General features: G+C 43.8%; 1 protein-coding gene across 2 annotated transcripts in view; it reads right to left on the bottom strand.

The window, feature by feature from the left end:
* armh3 (armadillo like helical domain containing 3) overlaps window positions 1-19,033 on the bottom strand; it is a 153,622-nt gene that overhangs the window by 35,281 nt on the left and 99,308 nt on the right. For both annotated transcript variants that reach the window (XM_060842198.1, XM_060842199.1), the window contains exons 21-23: window positions 14,337-14,419; window positions 10,928-11,054; window positions 9,792-9,867 (exon numbers count right to left, since the gene is read on the bottom strand). In XM_060842198.1, coding sequence (XP_060698181.1) covers window positions 9,792-9,867; window positions 10,928-11,054; window positions 14,337-14,419 — 286 coding nt within the window. The remainder of the gene's footprint in view (window positions 1-9,791; window positions 9,868-10,927; window positions 11,055-14,336; window positions 14,420-19,033) is intronic.

The following is a 19,033-nucleotide window of genomic DNA, read 5'->3' as shown; positions in this document are numbered from 1 at the left end:
GGCAAGATAGTGCTACTCACTGAGTTACAGCTGACAAGTTGATGGGATCAAGAACAAAAGAGGGAAGTGTGCCATCTTAAGAATTAACCACAGGTACATGTAACTAAGCTTTCTGTTCCATACTTTTAAATATGTCTTGAACATCAATATTCAGCACTATTTCACCATTGGTTTTCAACCTCATTAACTAAAATTATCTGCTCTGATCAGCAAAGGTACAATCATCAATAGTGTCCTGCACACTCATACACACAGCACTCCACTACTAGTAGAAATCTTCCACAGCTACACCACCACCATGCCCCACCTTTTCCCCCACTACATCGATGACTGTATCAGCACTACCTCGTCCTCTCACAAGGAGGTTGAACAGTTTATCAACTTCACTAATACCTTTCACCCAGACCTCAAATTCACCTGGACCATCTCTGACACCTCCCTCCCCTTCCTGTACCTCTCTATCGCCATCTCCGGCGACCGACTAAGCACGGGCATGGACTTCCACAGCTACCTCGACTACACTTCCTCCCACCCTGCCTCCTGTAAAAATGCAATTCCTTACTCCCAACTCCTCTGCCTCTGCCGCATCTATTCCCAGAATGACCAATTCCACCACAGACGGCCTCCTTCTTCAAAGACTGCAATTTCCCCTCCCACGTGGTCGACAATGCCCTCCATTTCCCGCACTTCCACACTTGAAATCCACCCCTCCCAATGCAACAAGGACAGCATCCCGTCCCCTCCTCCAGTCCTCACTTTCCACCCCACCAACCTCAGTATACATCGCATTGTCCTCCGCCACTTCCGTCATGTATGAACAGACCCCACCACCAGAGATATGTTTCCCTCCCCACCCCTATCAGCATTTCGGAGAGCCATTCCCTCCGCGACTCCCTTGTCAGGTCCATGCCCCTACCAGCCCACACCCCATTCTCAGCATCTTCCCCTGCCACCGCAAGAAGTAAAAAAACCTGTGCCTACACCTCCCCCATCACCTCCATCCAAGGCCCCAAAGGATCCTTCCACATTCGACAGAAATTTACCTGCACCTCCACACACATCATCTACTGTATCCATTGCGCCTGATATGGTCTCCTTTACATCAGGGAGACAGGACGCAAACTTGCGGATCGTTTCAGAAAACATCTTTGAGACACACGCACCAGCCAACTCCACTGGCCCGTGGCTGAACATTTTAACTCTCCCTCCCACTTCCCCCAACAAGGACATGTAGGTCAAACCTTTACCACCCAATGCTTGGAGGAAGAATGCCTCATCTTCCACCTTGGGATCCTGCAACCACACTGGATTAATGTGGATTTCACCAGTTTCCTCATTTCCCTCCTCCACCTTATCTCAATCCCAAGCCTCCAACTTGGCTCCACCCTCTTGCCTGTCCATTGTCTTTTTCATCTATCCTCTCCACCCTCCTCTCTGACTTATCACGTTCTCCCCCATCTTCATCTACCTATTGCGATCTCAGCTACCATCCCCCAAGCCCTACCCCCTTCCCATTTATCGTTCAGTCCCCCTGGCCCACAAACCTCATTCCTGATGAAGGGATCATGCCCAAAATGTCGATACCCCTCCTGTTCCTTGGATGCTCTCTGACCTGCTTTGCTTTTCCAGCACCACACTCTCAACTCAGCTACTGGTGCCCTCTCAATGGGATTGTAAAATCTCTAGGGGTGGGAATGATCTCTGAGGTGCTGCACACCTCTCCTGGCATTATTTCACCACTGCTGGCCTCTTACCCACCCTCGATCTCTTCAAAGGCAACTGCCGCCGCGACACTGACTGCCTCAATCTGTCCACCCCTCTCACCCACTCCAACCTCTCACCCTCGCAACATGCAGCCCTCCACTCCCTCCGCTCCAACCCCAACCTCACTATCAAACCAGCAGACAAGGGAGGTGCAGTGGTAGTTTGGCGCACTGATCTTTACATTGCTGAGGCTAAACGCCAGCTCGTGGACACCTCCTCCTACTGCTAGCTTCACCATGACCCAGCCTCTCACCACCAAACCACCATTTCCCAGACCATCCATAACCTCATCACCTCAGGGGATCTCCCATCCACCATCTCCAACCTCATAGTCCCACAACCCCGCACCGCCCGTTTCTACCTCCTGCCCAAAATCCACAAACCTGACTGCCCCGGCTGACCCATTGTCTCAGCCTGCTCCTGCTCCACTGAACTCATCTCTGCATATCTCGACACAGTCCTGTCCCCCTTAGTCCAAGAACTCCCCACCTACGTTCGGGACACCACCCACGCCCTCCACTTCCTCTATGATTTTCACCTCCCCGGCCCCCAACACCTTATCTTCACCATGGACATCCAGTCCCTATACACCTCCATCCCTCATCACGAAGGATTCAAAGCCCTCCGCTTCTTCCTTTCCCGGACCCAACAGTACCCTCCCACTGACACCCTCCTTCGACAGACTGAACTAGTCCTCACCCTGAACAACTTCTCTTTCCAATCCTCCCACTTCCTCCAAACCAAAGGAGTAGCCATGGGCACCCACTTGGGCCCCAGCTATGCCTGCCTCTTCGTCAGATATGTGGCACAGTCCATCTTCTGCAGCTACACTGGCACCACCTCCCACCTTTTCCTCCGCTACATCAATGACTGTATTGGCGCTACCTTGTGCTCCCATGAGGAGGTTGAACAGTTCATTCACTTTACTTACACCTTCCACCCCAACCTCAAATTTACCTGGATCGTCTCAGACTCCTCCCTCCCCTTCCTAGACCTCTCCATTTCTATCTCGGGCAACCGACTCAACACGGACATTTACTATAAACCGACCGACTCCAACAGCTACCTAGATTACTCCTCCCACCCTGCCCCCTGTAAAACGCCATCCCATATTTCCAACTCCTTAGCCTCCGCCGCATCTGCTCCCAGGAGGACCAATTCCAATACCGAACAACCCAGATGGCCTCTTTCTTCAAAGACCGCAATTTCCCCTCAGACGTGGTTGACGATGCTCTCCACCGCATCTCTTCCACGTCCCTCCCACCCTTGAACCCCGCCCCTCCAATCGTCACCAGGACAGAACCCCACTGGTCCTCACCTACCACCCCACCAACCTCCAGATACATCGTATCATCCTTCATCATTTCCACCACCTTCAGACAGACCCCACCACCAAGGATATATTTCCCTCCCCTCCCCTATCAGCGTTCCGGAAAGACCACTCCCTCTGCGACTCCCTCGTCAGGTCCACACCCCCCACCAACCCAACCTCCTTGGCCTCCTCCATCGCCAGACCATGGCAACACAACACCTGGAGGAAGAGCGCCTCATCTTCCGCCTAGGAATCCTCCAACCACAAGGGATGAATGCTGATTTCTCCAGCTTCCTTATTTCCCCTCCCCCCACCTTATCTCAGTCCCAACCCTCGGACTCAGCACCGCCTTCTTGACCTGCAATCTTCTTCCCTACCTCTCCGTCTCCACCCCCTTTCCGGCCTATCACCCTCACCTTGACCTCCTTCCACCTATCGCATTCACAACACCCCTCCCCCAAGTCCCTCCTCCCTACCTTTTATCTTAGCCTGCTTGTCACACGTTCCTCATTCCTGAAGAAGGGCTTATGCCCGAAACATCGACTCTCCTGCTCCTTGGATGCTGCCTGACCTGCTGCGCTTTTCCAGCAACACATTTTTCAGCTCTGATCTCCAGCATCTGCAGTCCTCACTTTCTCATAATTTCACCACCATCCATTGAGTGCACTGCAAAGTTGTCGTGCTAACCTCTGTGCCTTCTATGCCAAATGCACAGAAACACAAATTCAAAAAAACCTATCCCAGAACGCGCATGCCCATTTGTGAACTACACTGCCTGCTGTCTAAGTTTTCATAGTTAAAAGGAGTCAGAGCCAGATGGGTGCATTAAAACCAGACCAATTTCTGAAGAAAAGCTTAATTTGTCACAAGAAACAGCAGGACACAAGGCTGGTAACTCGCTGAGCAGATAAAACTGCAGGATTCAGCCACATAGTCATGATTCAAAGACAAAACAAATGGGGCCTACATAATTACAGGATGTTGTGCAAGATGGTTTACATCATGTGGTCTATTGATTACAAAGGATTGTTTTGTAGGGTAAACTTTCACTATGCAGCGGTTGGACACAAGACCCAACCTTATTCATTTATTTATTCATTCATTCACAAGTTGTAAGTGTAATTGGCGAGGAGAGCATTTCTTGTCCGTCCCCAGTTGTTCTTGAGAAGGTGATGGCGAGCCATCTCCTAGAACTGCTATAGTCTATGCAATATATTTACATACACAGTGCTAGGAGGGAAGCAGTTAGTCAATGACAACATAATTCCAAGTCAGGATGCTGGAGGGTAGCTTGCAAATGGCAAACCATTTGAACTGTCAGATCTTATGTATGAACAAAAAAAGGAATTTGCATTTAGATTTAAAGATTTCACAATCAGATGTTCTAGAGCAAACAGTGAATTTTTATTCTACAAAGTTAATGTTTCAAGCCTATTGAACAGTCATTATTTTGAAACTTTCACAGTTTCTCTCTTCACAGAAGCTGCCTGATCTGTTGAGTATTTATAACATTTTCTGTTTTACTGACCACAGAAGTTGTGTCACCTGGCTATTCATCTGCTATTTGGGGAGTTTGTTGAGAACAATTGGCTGTTATGGCTCCCTACATGAAAACAGCATCTTTAAAAGTAATTCACCACACTGACTGACAGACTCTCCTTTTCAATGTCAGATTTCTAGCATCCAATTTCTTTCATTCTTGTGTTACAATTTTGGTAATACTGAGTTGGAGCAATATGCAGGTCAGGACACTGGAGATAACACTCTTCCTTTACGTCTAGCAGATTCTCACTGTCAGTCAGACAAGATGAGGACCTGGATCTGAAGTTCTGTCTGAGAATCCTGCTTCCAACATTGCAACTCTCACTGAAGTGTCATCCCAGGATTGGGGATTGAACCAATGATCCTTCTCTCTCAGAAGAGAGAGAACTTCAAGCTAACCATAACTAGTACTTAGGGCATTTATTGCTTTGCAGAATTAAGACTTATTTGGTTTCCAAACCACTCCAATTTCCTCCCTTCCAGCTTTAAACATACTGATCTAGCAGAGTAACAATTCCAATCAGCAAAAGGTCACAAGGACTTTGAATGCTCGTCATCCATGCATCCAGTGGAAGGTATAATAAGAATTTCCACACCCTGTATGATCTTGTATGAATAGGTGAGATTTAGATAACAGTCTATTTTCAGAGATCTCATTCATGCCCCTCTCCTATTTGCACAAAAACATCCTTCAAGCCTATCTTTCTCCAAAAATACATCTACAGTGCACTTTCAGCCTGTTTAGATTGTCTGTTCCAGTGCATTCATTGGAAATTTACCACAAAACAAAACCTGTTCCTCAACTCTTACTCTTAACTTAATACTTTAGCTAAGAAACAAAAGGTGACCATTTAGCCCCTTGAAAGCCAAAGGATCAGGCAGAGGATGTTCAACCCTTTGAGAAACACGGGAAAAGGAGAAGACAATTCATCCTGAGCATGGGCACCACAACAACAGCAGTCGGCATGAACACTGCGACTGTACCAATCTAATCTGGTATGCATTGGTAGTATACCCTTTATACCTTGCATCATAAGTTTCCTCACTGAAAATAGAGCAAGCCAGTGCGTTTAAGGAATTCGAGGAGATTAATCAAAGTCTTGGCAGCTTAACTAATCTATCTCAGTTATTGACAAACTGTCAAGATCCTTAAGTGAAATGTATGCTTTCGTTTTTCCCCAAAAGATTTAGTGAAGTAACGAGCATGTTTTTTGGTAAAATTTGTACTAATTCAGGAGAAATAATTTCTCATTCAGGGCACCCAACTTCAGCTCCCAGGACAATTACTACATATGTTAGATACAGAGTAAAGCTTCCTCTGCACTGTCCTCATCAAACATTCCCAGGACATGTATATCATAGGGATAATAATACAGTAAAACTCCTTCTACTCTGTACCCATTAAACACACATCTGTCCACATTCCATAAATTTTCAAACATTAGTAAATCCTGACAGTACAGCAAGGTAAGCATAGGCTAGAGATGGCCAGATGCATATCGTGCTGACTGGTTGTGTGCCTTCTGCCCATAGTGATGGAATTAAAATAGACTTTATGACACTTGTCCGGCCAACAGCCAGCGGAACTAGAAGAAAAAACTGGGAACAGCCCTGAACAAAACACTCTGCCACCTCGCACCAAATACTCAACTCATTTCAGTTGTTGCTGCACGTACTGCAGTTTGACAAATACATCAGTAATTCTTCAGCCCACAGAGTGGGAATGAGGATTGATAGCAGGGGAAACTGTGAAACAAATTCTATGATAACATCTGGGCAGGTGTGCAGAATAGTATAGAGTTCAGACAAGTCACTGAGCAAATAAAGGTGGACAAAACAAAGATTAATAGCAGGCAATGGTAAAGATATGAAATCAAATGGAACTACATTAACACTAAACAATCCATTTACTCTGGTTGGTAACACCACAAAGGCTTTTCAGCAGAGAGGTATCCATATCAGATCTATTTGTGAATTATTCCAATTCTGTTCTGTAGTCAATGGCGCTACGACTGCCTCATTTATTATCTCAATACAGAACAACTAATGAGGGTGAACCTGCAACAGCTATAAATAGCATCTCCGAGTAAGCATCACTTTTTATAAGACATAATTGGTCGCTTTGCTTTACGTGAGTGAAATCTATAATACAGTTACACTATAGGAGCATGAAGAACAATACATAAATCATGTCAATAGAATGAAGTGCCAGAGGACAGAGATTAAAATGGATCAAACATAGATATTAATAAAAAAGCAAATGTAGATATTAAGATGCATGGAACATGGTTTGCAAGAGTTTTGAAGCTTCTGGGTGTGGGAATATGCAGCTTTGCAATGTGAACAATGGAGGTTGCCATATACACTTTCACAGCTTGGACTGTAAATCGCAAATCACATTCGGTATATGCACAATTCCAAATAAATTTGAAAATGAAGCTAAGAACCAAATTAGTTTCAACTGAACATTGTTATGAAGTTACTAGCAACATTAAATAATTAAAAGCATTACAGGCAAAATTTAATTTTGTTATTGTCTCAACCTAATCATTAAGTCACTGGCCGAATTTCAAGGATCCATATATTGAATTAAATTTTAGCAATTAATGAGCTGATGGCTGAACTTAAATCCTCAAATGTGTTTCTTTTTAACTTGAGTTGATGTCCTAAACAGAGAAACTGTTTTCTACACCTGGAGAGTACTATTTACTGAATAAATCATCTCAGGAACCCAAGAGAATAGAACAAAAAAACCTAAAACAATTCCTAGGAGGCATCACACTTGTCCTGCCTCCCCCCTGCCCAGTTCAATGACTATTTTTGGTCTGCAGACCGACTCAGGATCAGTGCACCTATACTCCATTCACCAGCCAAAGGATAACTCAGTCTTGTCCTACAATGCAAGGTCTGCTCAAGAATATTTAAAACATTGCTCCCAGTGGCTGTGTCTCACTTGAGTGGTCCAGAGGGAAACTCCAAATCAAACTCCCCACAAGACAAGAAGTAGTATTGAATCATAGAGATGTACAGCATGGAATAGACCCTTCAGTCCAACAAATCCATGCTGATCAGATATCTTAAATTAATCTAATCCCATTTACCAGCACTTGGCCCATATACCTGTAAATCCTTCCTATTCATATCCCCAACCTTTTAAATGTTGTAGTTGTACCAGCGTCCATCACTTGCTCTGGCAGCTCATTCCAAACACACTTCACCCTCTGCATGAAAAGGTTGTCCCTTAGGACCCTTTTAAATTTTTCCCCTCTCCCCCTATACCTATGCCCTCAAGTTCTGGACTCCCCCATCCCAGGGAAAAGATCTTGCCTATTTACTTTTATTCATGCCACGCATGATTTTATAAACCTCTATAATGTCACCACTTAACCTCTGACGCTCCAAGGAAAACAGTCCCAGCCAATGCAGTCTCTCCCTATAGCTCAAATCCTCCTACCCTGGCAACATTCCTGCGAATCCTTTCTGAACCCTTTCAAGTTTCACAACATCGTTCCAATAGGAGGCAGACCAGAATTGACCAGAAGCTCAAGAACTGCTATGATCGTATTAAATGGCAGCACAGGTTTGATGGGCCAAATGGCTACTCCAGCTCCTATTTCCTGTTGTCCTTGTACTTGGGATATGCTGGTACAGAGTGAATTTTCAACTGAGGGATGCACAAACAAAGCAAAACATAAGTTTGAATAAAAGGAACTGGCAAACAGGATGAGAAATAAGCAGCAACGAGGACTTTAAGTTGAGAGGAAGGTTAGCTAGGTAGCTTGGCCAATCTCATTGCATGAGGACCAGTTAATATTAAAATATTTTCACTGGACCTCCCTGGTAGTGTCTAATTTTAACAGACATTGAGAAACTGGAGAGTCTGTCCTGGGTTTTCTCTGGGTGCTCCGGTTTCCTTCCACAATCCAAAGATGTGCAGGTGAGGTGAATTGGCCATGCCAAAATTGCCCATAGTATTCAGGGATGTGTGGGTTAGGAGCATTAGTTAGGAGTAAATGCAGAGTGGTAGGGGAATAGTGGGTTACTCTTTGGAGGGTCAGTGTGGACTTGTAGGGCCAAATGGCCTGTTTCCACACAGTATAGCTTCTATGATTCTGTCCAGATGTTCTAACCGCTTTCGCACATTAATCTAAACGTAATCAGGAGGTCAAAAAAAAACAAGGGGATTTCAATGATATTAACTATTCTAGCATGATACATTCTGACAGGTTTTATTGGGTCATTCACTTCCTGGGATTCAGCAGCTGAAACATGGCAGAAATCTCTACCACATAGATATAGGAACACCACTACCTGCAAGTTCCCCTCCAAGACACACACCATCCTGGCTTGCAAGCATATCACTATTCCTTCACTGTTGCTGAGTCAAAATCCCACCTCAGCAGCACAATGGGTGTACCTATACTCCACTGACTGTAGCAGTTCAAGAAGGCAATTCACCATCACCTTCTCCAGGGCAATTAGAGACAAATGATAAATGTTAGATTTGTCAGTGATGTCTACATCCTATGAATGAAAGGAATAAGAATGTAATGGGGAGCTCCAGCCACGTCATGAACCCCACAGGGTTAGGAAACACATTACCTGTGGGTGAGTGGCTAGTTTTCTCATCTGAGAGTCAGAAGGCATAAGTTTCATTTCCAAGACTTGAGTACCAATGCATCTGAAGCTTCCAGTGCCAGTGCTGAAGGGGTGCTGCAGTGTTGTAGCTGCCATCTTTTAAACAAGAAGCTAAACTGAGGACATGTCTGCTGTCTCAAGTGAACATGCAAAATCCTACTGGCCAACATTTATCATTTTGGACCTTGCCGTGTGCAAATTGCTTCCTACATTATAACAGTAACCGCCCTTCAAAAAGCACGCTATAGGATGTCGCAAAGTATATTCCAGCCCAACCTCATGAAAAGCATTGTAGAAATGGAAATTTGATTTATAACTCCCCTATATTTTATACAATAAATTCACCATGTTCACGTAATATATCTCGTGTGTTAATGGGCTTCTAAACCACACAAGTGATGTAGCTTTCATATCACAATGTTCCCAATATGGGATGGAGCAACCAAAGAAAGAAGAGTGAAAGTGACTTACACTTACACTAAGCTACGGTGATCTATTCTCAAGACAAAGTTCTTCATTTGTATGTGCCCCTTACCTGACGTTGATCAGTGCATGGGTCACTTTGCTCGCTGGCTCCTTCCACTGACCACTGTTTGTCGAAAGCCGCAAAACTGTAATGGAGCAAACGTAAAGGTCACCAACAATCATTTCAAACTCATCTCCAATGACTTTTACATTGGCTTTCCTGAACAAAAACTTGCATCTGGTATATGTCCAGTGACAACCTACCTTTATGTATGGCCTCTGCAGAGGCACGAGGCAAAACTACTGGATGTGGAATTGAAGAGAGATTTAGAACAGATGGTCAGAGTTTTCAGAGGTACTTTAAGGAGACTTTTGAAAAAAAAAATGGGAAAAACAGGAGGAGTTTGGAGGGAGAATTCTTGGCAGAGAGGTCTAAGTGGCTGAAAGGGTGATGAACAGTGAGGTAAAGCAAAAAGAGTCTACAGATGATGCTTTTAAATAGAATAGAAAGGGTCGGTGAGCCCATAACTTTGCCCAGTCCCTCAGTGGTTAGCACTACTGCCTCACAGCGCCAGTGACCTGGGCTTGATTCCACCCTGTCTGTATGAGTTTCTTCTGGGTGCTCCGGTTTCCTTCCACAGCTCAAAGAAGTGCAGGTTAGATGGATTGGCAATACGAAATTGTCCATAATCTCCAAGGTTGTGCAGGCTAGGTTGAAATGCAGGGTTATAGTGATATAGTAGGAGGTGGGTTTGGGTGGGATGCTCTTCAGAGGATCAGTGTGGACTTGATGGGCCAAATGGTCTGCTTGCACATTGTAGGGATTCTATACTTTCCTCACATTATCCAAAGTGAATTTGCTGAGCATACAATCGAAGCTGACACATTAGCAGAGGTACTTTCTTTTGGATTCGGGAATGAATTGAGCTGCCACAGCACTGATTGAAAAAGAGCAGGGAATTCTCCAAGGTGAGCTGGAATCAATGTTTATCCCCGAATCAACATCACCAGAGAAAAATAATTTAATCATTAACACAATACTGTTGGTAGAACACATTACTGCTGCATATTCTACATTATTACAGCATCTACACTTCATAAAGTACTTGACTGTCTGTGAACCATTGAGACATACTGGGGACTTGAAATAAATGACAGAACTTCAAGTCTTCCTTTCAACTCAGCTTAAAATAAAAACAAACTCACCCATTGAATACAAGTTATCAAAGACTTGGTGCATTCGAATGATCTCGTAGTAAAGTTCATCATAACTACTTGGTGTGGGGAGGAAAGTGTCACCATATGTGATAAACACGTTGAATAAATTCACAACCTAAAACAAAGAAGAGTCATTGCTCAATTAGTCTATCACAATTGTCAGAGAATATACCATAAAAGGCAAACAGTTCACCCGAGGAGCAGTCTTGTCCTGCCCAGCCTCTGAGGTGTGAGTCAGAGTGTGAGCTCTTCAGAGACATTCTGTACTGCCTCATCAGGAACAGGATTCTGAATTCACTTCAGCTGCAATCATTTTCATTCAACCAGTCCCAAATGTTCAGGCATTCAAGTTGTAATTATTAACAGACAAATGGGGGAAAAAATATCTTGGATAAAAGACTTAAATTTAAAGGATAAGTCAGAGACCAGTTTGTACTCTCAAGTTAGAGGGTTCAGTGGAAATTCAATTGAGGAGTGTAAGATCATTAAAGGAATTGATAATACAGATGAAGAGGAATTATTCCGTTTGGAGGAGCACAGAACAAAGGGGAAGAATCTTAAAGGTTCAAGCTAGGTCATTCAGGGGTGAGGTCACAAATCTAGGACTTACACACCAAAATGATGTCACATCTATTGCTTGATGAGGGCAGAGTAGTAGACGTTGTTTACTTGGATTTTAGTAAAGCCTCAACATGGTTCCACATGGTGGACTAATTAGTAAAGTTAGGTCACATGAGATTCAGAGTGAGCTTGCCAATTGGATACAAAATTGGCTTAACGGCAGGACTCAAACAGGGGTGGTGTGGATTGTTTCTCAGACTGCAGGCCTGGAACCAGCGGTGTTCCAGAAGGATTGGTTCTGGATCCTCTGTTGTTTGTCATTTATATAAACGATGTGGGTGAGAATACAGAAAGCATGGGTAGTAAGTTTGTGGACGACACCAAAACTGGTGGCATAGTAGACAATGAAGAAAGTTTTCTAAGAATACAAAGTGATCTTGATTAAAATGGGTCAACTTGCTGAAAAATGGCAGATGGAGTTCAATCTTGCAAAATGCGAGGTACTGCACATCGGTATATCAAACAAGGTTAGGGCTTATTCAATTAATGCTAGGGCTTTGGGTAGTGTTGTAGAACAGAGGGACGTAGGGGTGCAGGTACATAATTCTTTGACGCTTGCATTACACACAGACAGGGTGATTAAAAAGCTGTTTGGCATGCTTGCCTTCATTACTCATTCCTTTATGTATAGGAATTGGGATGTCATGTTGAGGTTGTACAGGACATTGGTGAGGCCTCTTCTGGAATACTATGTCCAGTTCTGGATGGCCAGTTATCAGAAGGATATTAGCCAGAGAAAGTTCAGAAGAGATTTACCAGGATGTTGCCAGGTATGGAAGGTTTGAGTTTGAAAGAAAGACTGGTTAGGCTGGGAGCAGAGGAGGTTGAGTGGTGATCTAATAGAAGTTTATAAAATAATAAGGGGATAGAGTTAATGGTAGTTGTCTTTTCCCTAGGATGGGGGACTTCAAGACTAGGGGCACATCTTTAAGATGAGAGAGATTTAAAAAAGACATGAGGGGTAAATGTTTTACACAGAGGGTAGTTAATGAATGGAATAAACTTCCCAAGAGAGTGATCTATGTGGGTAAAAATACAATGTTTAAAAGACATTGGATAAGTACATGAATAGGAAAGGTTTGGAGGGATATGGGCCAGGAGCAGGGAGGTAAGACTAGTTTAGTTTGGGATAACATTCAGCATGGACTGGTTGGACCAAAGGCTTCCATGCTAGATTTAGATTTAGATTCCCTACAGTGTGGAAACAGGCCCTTCGGCCCAACAAGTCCACACTGACCCTCCAAAGTATACTCCACCAAGACCTATTTCCCTCTGACTAATGCACATAACTCTATGGGCAATTTAGCATGGCCAATCCAGCTGACTTGCACATATTTGAACTGTGGGAGGAAACCAGAGGACCCAGAGGAAACCCACGCAGACACGGGAAGAATGTGCAAACTCCACACAGACAGTCGCCCAAGGCTGGAATCGAACCCGGGTCCCTGGCACTGCGAAGCTACAATGCTAACCACTGAGCCACTGTGTTGTATGATTCTATGACCTAATAGAAAATTTTAAAACGTATTTGAAGGTATTTTCATTTGGTGTTAAAAGGTTTGAAACCAAGGCAGGTATACAACACTCGGATACAGATTAACCTCGATCTAATTGAATGGGTCTTCCTGTTCATATATGTGCTTCTATAACGCCAGCAATAACCCAGCTTAAAAGGACTGAAATATAGTAGACAGTGGAACTTCACGAGTGCATTAAGCCTTTGTCTGCTGACATCCAGTAATAATTTTGTGGCTCTGATCAAAAAATATCCTGCATGGAACAGCCTACCAGGGAGGAATATTGTACTAGGTGCTGGTTAAAGTTGGCTCATTGGACAGGATTTGCAAATTGGCTAGAGATTGAGGGAAACTAACGGGGGGGGGAGGGAAATCTGAGGGTTTGAGGTCAATAAAAAATTAACAGATTTGCCAGTGCTGGTGGCTTTTCCCTCTCCCTTAACATTCTACGTCAACTGTCCATTTGACTTCATGTGCCCTGTTGCTAGGTTTTTGTTGCTAGGCAACTCTGAAAAGCAATCCGTCACTTGTAAAAATCCTCCTTTCTGCTGCAATCTGCAAACTTTAACATTTCATTTACTGCAGTAGTTGTTCTTTTATCATAAATACATACCACAAGCTGCAGGATTTCTGCAGCCAAGTTCAAGGAAAGATCTGCAGGTTGTCCGATTAGAAATATTGCTCCTGTTCGCCAAACCTTCTGCTTATTCATTCTGAAGCCAAATCAGTATCCATTTGTATCATCTGCCTTGATCCCAAAAGCTTTCACTGTAGCCAAGAACTTAAGCAAGAATCTGTGCTCTCATGGAATTTTTCCACCAATCAGTCCATCAGACAATGACTGGGCTACACTATTGTAGGGTCAGTCAATCACACAGCAACAGGGCCACTTTATTGAAGGGTCAGTCAGTCACACAGTGACAGGGCCACACTATTGAAGGGTCAGTCAGTCACACAGTGACAGGGCCACACTATTGAAGGGTCAGTCAGTCACACAGTGACAGGGCCACACTATTGAAGGGTCAGTCAGTCACATAGTGACAGGGCCACACCAGTGAAAGGTCAGTCAGTTGCACAGTTTTATATATAACAGTAAACATTAAAGCATTCTGCCGCTGTTCATCAAAAATGGTTTGACCGACTTCACAGTTACGTAGAGTTTTACATCAAACAGCCTTTCTATCATCTAGGGACAACTGAGAGACTCTTGAGCAAACACAAAATGTTAACAAAATGTATACTGACAACTAATGACTCACCATTAAGGCCAAAGCAAAGATGTTGTATTTCCCCAAGAGCACAGTCTCATTCGACATCAGGAATTTCAACAGATTGATCAGAGCTGGAATCACAGGAAGCCCACAGTAAGAAATGTATTAAGACAAAAATAAACAACTTTTATTAAATTTCTCTTCAACTCCTTTGCTATGGTATGTGCTGTAATGTTAGGAAATAGATTAATTTCATAACACTAGACAAAGAGGGATTTCTAACTGAAACTCTCCCTGGTTCAACACAAAGCTAAATTATCTATTTCTGTTCCCTGGTCAGGACTAGCTAAATGTCAAAGACTGGTTAAATGGAGTTAAGTTCCTCTAGCAAGCAGTTAGCCAATTGCTCAATAAATAAAGCATAAGGGGTTTGCACAATTTCCTCCAGAATTGACAGCAATTTGCCTGCTCTGGAATCTGTTCCTTTTCAATGTGGTACTAACATTGTCCTAATGGACATTCACTGTAACAAGCTAATCACTGGTACACACACTCCTCAAATTTGGCAAATGCATGTGGACCTTTATCTCAATCAGAATAGGAATCACAAAGTGGAAATTATACACGAACTGGCCAGAGCATCAATCAACCTGGCGTAAAACCTTATGGAGCAAGCACTGGAGAAACCCAGCAGGTCTGCCAGCATCTGTGGAGATAAAAAGAGTTAATAATTCCAGTCTAATGGAATCTGAAGTAACTGCGTTATTTCTGAGCACCGCACTTCACAAATGATAAACTGGCTTAAGAGGGAGTGCAGCTCTGAGTCACCAGAATGATGCATGGGCTTCACGAGTCAGATTTTATAAATAAGGGTTGCATACACTCAAGTCCACGTCCATTGGTGTTTAGACACAAATCCAGATGATTGTAACAAGAAAGGAATTAATGTGGATACAGTGGGAAAAATTATTTCCTCTGCTTGGGAAAAGTGGGATCACGGGTCATAATGTCAGGAAGAGAGATGGTCACTCAAGAACAAAGCCAAGCAGAAAGACAATATAAAGAGGACAAAAAGCTCCTGTCCAGACAGTATGTATTGTGCTTTGTAAAATAATCTTAGGAACAATAAAAATAGGGAAAGGTTTGGTGCCAGAGGATTGGCAGCTAGCTAATATTGTACCTATACCCAAGGTGAGAGATAAAACATATCTAGGAAAATATAGAAAGTCACCTTAACTTCAGGTGGTCAAAAATAATGGAATTCCTAAAAAGAAGAAAACAGAAGTATCTAGGACCAAAAATAGAAAAACGAGTAGTCAGGATGAATTTCAAAAAAGAAAAACATCTTGGTTGACCAACCTTAAGTTCTTTAAGGTGGCAACAGATAGAATAGGTAAGGATAATGCAATAGGTTTTGCATATTTACATACCCAAAAAGGCATTTGGTAAGGTGCTTCATTATGGATAAGGTCAGAGAATGCACAATCAGGGGATAAGTGACAGAATGAATAGCTATCTGGCTTGACAACAGAAAACAGAGAGTGGGAGTAAAAGACAGTTTTTCAGAGGAACAGAAGGTGGGAAGTGGGATCCTACCAGAATCAGTGTTTGGACCATTCTCGATCACAATTTATATGAACAATTTATACTTTGGCAGCAAAAGCACTATTTCTAAATTTGCATGCCATATTAAAGTGGGGTTATAGTCAACACTCATGAGGAGCATTAGAATACAAATCAATAATAAACTTGAAGTATGGATTAATAATTGATAAGAATGAGGTGACATGAGACCTGGGAAATTAAGAATCAAAATGGGGTACAGGAACAATAGGACTTGGGAGTACAAATACACAAATTCCAACAAGTCACAACATGAGTCATAAGGTCATAACAAAAGCAAGCCAAGTACACAGGTTACTCTAAACCTGCAAAGAACATTAGTCAGATAAAACTCAAGTGTGCTGTTTGCTGTAAATGTAAAAAGCTTGCACTGACAATGGAAAGGGCACAAAAAAAAATCACACCTAAGGAGAAAGGCTAAGTCTCTTCTCTAGAAAAATTAAGGCTGACTAGTGACATCCTAATACTTCAAACAATTAACTGCAACGTAGCTGATATAGTGGAATCAGAGATTGGATCTGAGAGTCTCCTCAGGATCTTATACATTTTAATAAATTCATTCAGGGTTACCTGCAAGGAAAGGTTAGGCCTACATCTGTTAGAGTTAGAAGAATGAGAAGTGACTTTTTTGAAACATGTAAAAGCCTGAGGGGACTCGACAGAGTGGAGGCTGAAAACATATCTCCCTTTATGGGACGGTCTAGAACTACTGGGCACAGTTGATTCTGCAGGTGAGAAAAATTTATTTTCCTCAAAGAAGATTGTTAATGTTTGGCATTCTGTTCCCCAGAGAAGAGTATATTCAGAATCGCTGAGTATTGTTAAAGCAGAGTTTAACACTTGATTGACACAAGACACAACGGCAGACAGTAACAGAGTGGAGACCACAAACAGAACAGCCATGGTCTTTTCAATAGTACAGGTTTGAGGATGAATGGTCCAGTTCCTGCGCCTGATTTGTAAGTTTGTATTAATACAGACTTTTAAAATTTTGAGGGGAATTTCTCGAATTGATACAGAGATTGTTTCCACTTCTGAGGAAAACTAGATGTTATCGTTATTAGATAACCATCAACAAGGGAATTCAGAAAAAAACTCTTTACATAGAATGTGGAATTCACCACCATATGGAGTGGTTGAAATGAAGATAACTGATGGATTTAAAGGGAAGCTAGACAAATACGTGTCTACAAGACCAGTCAGTTTAACGTCTGTGGTCAGCAAGATACTGGAGAGGATTCTGAGAGATAGGATTTATGACTATTTGGGAAAACATAGTTTGATTAAAGATAGGGGAAATTGCGGTCTTTAAAGGCAGTGGCAATTTGGTATGTAACTCTCACTGTATATCCCCTCCCAAGTGGTTGATGATGTCCTCCAGTGCATCTCATCCACCCCACTACCAGAGATATATTTCCCTCCCTACCCCTATCTGCTTTCCCTAAAGACCGTTCCCTTCGCGACTACCTGGTCAGGCCCACACCCCTCCCAACAACCCACCCTCCCCGCCCGGCACCTCCTTCTGCTACCGCAGGAATTGCAAAGCCTGTGCCCACACCTCACCCCCCCCCACCTCTATCCAAGGGCTCAAAGGAGCCTTCCACATCCATCAAAGTTTCACCGGCATTTCCACATGTCATTTACTGTATCTGTTGCTCCCAATGCGATCTCCTCTACACTGGGGAGACAGGATGCCTACTCGCAGAACGCAGAGAGAACATCTCCATGACACCCACACCAATCAACCCCAACGCCCCGAGGCTGAACACTTCAAAACCCCCCTCCCACTCTGCCAAGGACGTGCAGGTCCTGGGCCTCCTACATTGCTATTCCCTCACCACCCGACGCCTGGAGGAAGAATGCCTCATCTTCCACCTCGGGGCCCTCCAACCCCATGGCACCAATGTGGACTTCACCAGTTTCCTCATTTCCACTCCCACCTGACCCCAGTTCCAACCTTCCTGCTCAGCATCGACCTCATGACCTGTCCCATCTGTCCATCTTCCTTCCCACCTATCTGCACCACCCTCCCGTCCAACCTATCACCTTCATCCCCACCTCCATCTACCGATTGCACTCTCAGCTACCTTCCCTCCAACCCCACCCTCCTCCAATTTATCTCTCGACCCCCAAGGCTCCCAGCTTTTGCCTGAAACGTCGATTCTCCTGCTCCTCGGATGCTGCCTGACCTGCTGTGCTTTTCCAGCATCACTCTCTTGGCTCTAATCTCCAGCATCTGTGGTACTCACTTTTGCCTATGACTTTGAGGGGGTCAGGTTGTGCCTCACAAGCCGTATTGAGTTCTTTGAAGATGTGACAAGTTGACGAAGGTCAAGCAGTGGATGTGGTGTTTATGGATTTCAGTAAGGCATTTGGTAAAGATCGCCATGGTAGACTCTTTCAGAAAGTTAGGAGGTATAGGATATAGGAAAATTTGGTTGTCTCGATATAGAATTGACTGGCTGAAAGAAGACAACGAGTGGTAGTGGATGGAAAGTATTCTACCTGGAGGTTGGTGACTACTGATGTCTTACGGGATCTGTTCTTGGGCCTCTGCTCTTTGTAATTTTTATAAATAACTTGGATGAAGAAGTGGAAGGTGGGGGGAGGGTTAGTAAGTTTGCCGATTTCACAAAGGTTTGTTGTGTTGTAGTAAGTAGAGTAGATTAGATTAGATTACCTACAGTGTAGAAGCACACCCTTCAGCCCAACAAGTCCACACCAATCCTATGAAAAGCAACCCACCCAGTCCCATTTCCCTACATTTACTCCTGACTGATGCACCTAACACTTCGGGCAATTTAGCGTGGCCAATTCACCCATTCATCTTTGGACTGTGGGAGGAAACCGGAGCACCCGGAGGAAACCCAAGCAGACAAGGGGAGAATGTGCAAACGCCACACAGACAGTCGCCAGAGGTGGGAATTGAACCCGGGTTCCTGGCGCTGTGAGGCAGCAGTGCTAACTGCTGAGCCACCGTTGCAGGCTACAAAAACACATTGACAGGATGCACAGCTGGGCCAAGAAGTGACAGATGGAGTCCAACCTGGATAAACGCGAAGTGATTCATTTTGGAAGGTCGAATATGAGTGCCGAATACACGGTTAAAGACAGAATTCTTG

This window comes from Hemiscyllium ocellatum, chromosome 22 (genome assembly GCF_020745735.1).
Source record: "Hemiscyllium ocellatum isolate sHemOce1 chromosome 22, sHemOce1.pat.X.cur, whole genome shotgun sequence".
In the NCBI taxonomy this organism is placed as follows: Eukaryota; Metazoa; Chordata; class Chondrichthyes; order Orectolobiformes; family Hemiscylliidae; genus Hemiscyllium; species Hemiscyllium ocellatum.
This window is presented reverse-complemented; position numbering and strand designations above follow the sequence as displayed.